The sequence below is a fragment of the Oreochromis niloticus genome, linkage group LG15, assembly GCF_001858045.2.
Source record: "Oreochromis niloticus isolate F11D_XX linkage group LG15, O_niloticus_UMD_NMBU, whole genome shotgun sequence".
In the NCBI taxonomy this organism is placed as follows: Eukaryota; Metazoa; Chordata; class Actinopteri; order Cichliformes; family Cichlidae; genus Oreochromis; species Oreochromis niloticus.
Window position 1 is genome coordinate 29,739,866 of NC_031980.2, and position 2,030 is coordinate 29,741,895.

Consider the following 2,030-nt stretch of genomic DNA (forward strand, 5'->3'; position numbering starts at 1 on the left):
CTTCCTGAAGGCCTTAGTCATGGAGTGGACACATGATTATGGCCTAATGATGTTCACCTGAAAGGAGTTTTCCAATCACCCACTGATAGTGGGTTGAACCATCTGATGAGAGCTGAGGGGGTAGTGGGTAGAATTTTCAGTTTGATTTGATTTAGTTAGTTGGGGTATTGTTTAGCTGGGGGTGTTTTGTAATCAGATGTTTGTGAGGTGTGTCAAAATAACTGCAGTGTTTCACTGTATAGGTTTTTGTAGTTGGGCTGTGTCAGGGTGGGAAGACCTTTTTACATTTTATTGGTGATGGTATGACCAGCATCTATTTAAGGAGGGGTTTGTTGAGAGGCTCAGGTTAGTTACTTCTAGATGTGTTGCTGGTGAGCATGACAAAACCTCTGTACCACAAAAAAGAGAAAATATATTCAAAGCTTTGAAAACAATTGAAGGCTTGTGTGGTTGCTTTTTCCATTTGGTCCCCTTCACATTGCCGTGCCACCGTTACATTTGGTGTCAGAAGTGGGATGTGGCGCTTTGTGAGTGGAGGTGGACCATATTAATAGCTGCAATATGGGTCCGAAAGCGCAAGCCAAGGCTCAGAAGATGGAGGTGGCAGAGGACTGCCTGGAGGAGGGCGCTGTAGGGGGAGTGCCCCTGATCTTGAAGCCTCGGGAGGAGCAGCTGCATCCCGAGACTACAGACTTGGATTCTATTGCGGGCCTGCTACAACAATGTGTACGCTTCCAGCGAGACATGAGTGACAGGTGGGAGAAAGAATCAATAAAGCAAGATCAAAGATGGCGCCAGATGCAGATCCAAATGAATAACCTTCGAGATGAGTTGGAGCAGCAACAAAGTGCAACAGGTCAGCCCCAGGAGCAGTCTCCGCCCCAGCAGCAATTGAGAGAATAAATCGTGATCCCGCCGAGTGTTCCGAGAGACCAAGAAGGTCTGAGCTGGGGGAAAGCAGTGATACCAAAACTGGAGTTGGGCGATGACATTGAGCAGTACTTGATAACCTTTGAGAGGCTGGCGGTGGCATATCAGTGGCCTGAAGTGGAGTGGTTGGTGAGGCTGGTTCCTTACCTGTCAGGAAGAGCTCGAGCAGCTTATGTGGCCATGGCAGCAGAGGACACTGGGGATTACCAAAAGGTTAAGGAGGCAATTTTTTCAAAGTATGACATTAATGAAGAGGTGTACCAACAGCGGTTCCGAGACCCTGACATCCGGCCCGGCGAAAGTCCGAAAGAGTTTTATAATCGTCTGAAAGACCTGTATGGCAAATGGATCCAACCAGAGAAGAAAACCAAGGAGCAGGTTGGAGACGCCATTATCCTTGAACAGTTTTATCGCTCGTTGACTCCAGAACTCCAGGTGTGGATGAAAGAAAGGGGTCCAAAGTCAGCGCAAGAAGCTGCTCAGCTGGTGGAAACATTTCAAGCAGCAAGGCGTGGAGCTAGAAGCTTTCGATTTGGGGCTTCGGCCAAATCTTTCACTTCACATGGTAAGTCATCTGGGGTTGGGGGTGGTCCTAAGGAGTTAGAGCCTTTGAAGTCGGAGGATGGGTTTGTAAAAACAAAATTAACCACCAAACCTGTTTGTTTCTATTGTGGGTGGGGGGGGGGGGTCACATTAAGCCAGAGTGTCCTGTCAGAAAGGCTAGGGCAGCATATGTGTGTACCCTTCCAAGGCCCTGTGAGAACAAAGTTTGGGAAGGGAAGCAGCAAACCACTACAGTGAAAATAAATGGTAGGAAAGCCCAAGCCCTTCTGGACACTGGTAGTGTGCAAACATTGATACATCCAACACTAGTCCAGCAAGAGCTGCCTCTGGATAAGCCTGTCCTCAATATTTCATGTGTACATGGTGATTGTAAGGCCTACCCCGTAACAGTAGTTTATCTAGAAGTTTCTGGGCAGAAGTACCTTATCTCAGTTGGGGTGGTGGAAAGCTTGTCATATCCTGTAATTTTAGGTCAGGATGTGCCTATTCTGCAGGAGCTGGTACAAACGTGTAAACCTGTAAATATTGTCACAAGG

At 47.6% G+C, this 2,030-nt stretch overlaps 1 protein-coding gene across 1 annotated transcript; it reads left to right on the top strand.

Annotated features, from left to right (window-relative positions):
- The first annotated feature begins 904 nt into the window (after positions 1–904).
- Positions 905–1,690, top strand: LOC109194760 (zinc finger protein 449-like). The gene is made up of 2 exons (XM_025898648.1): positions 905–1,587; positions 1,682–1,690. The coding sequence occupies exons 1-2, from the start codon at positions 1,111–1,113 to the stop codon at positions 1,688–1,690; spliced, it is 486 nt and encodes a 161-aa protein (XP_025754433.1). The 5' UTR covers positions 905–1,110.
- The last annotated feature ends 340 nt before the right edge of the window (positions 1,691–2,030 follow it).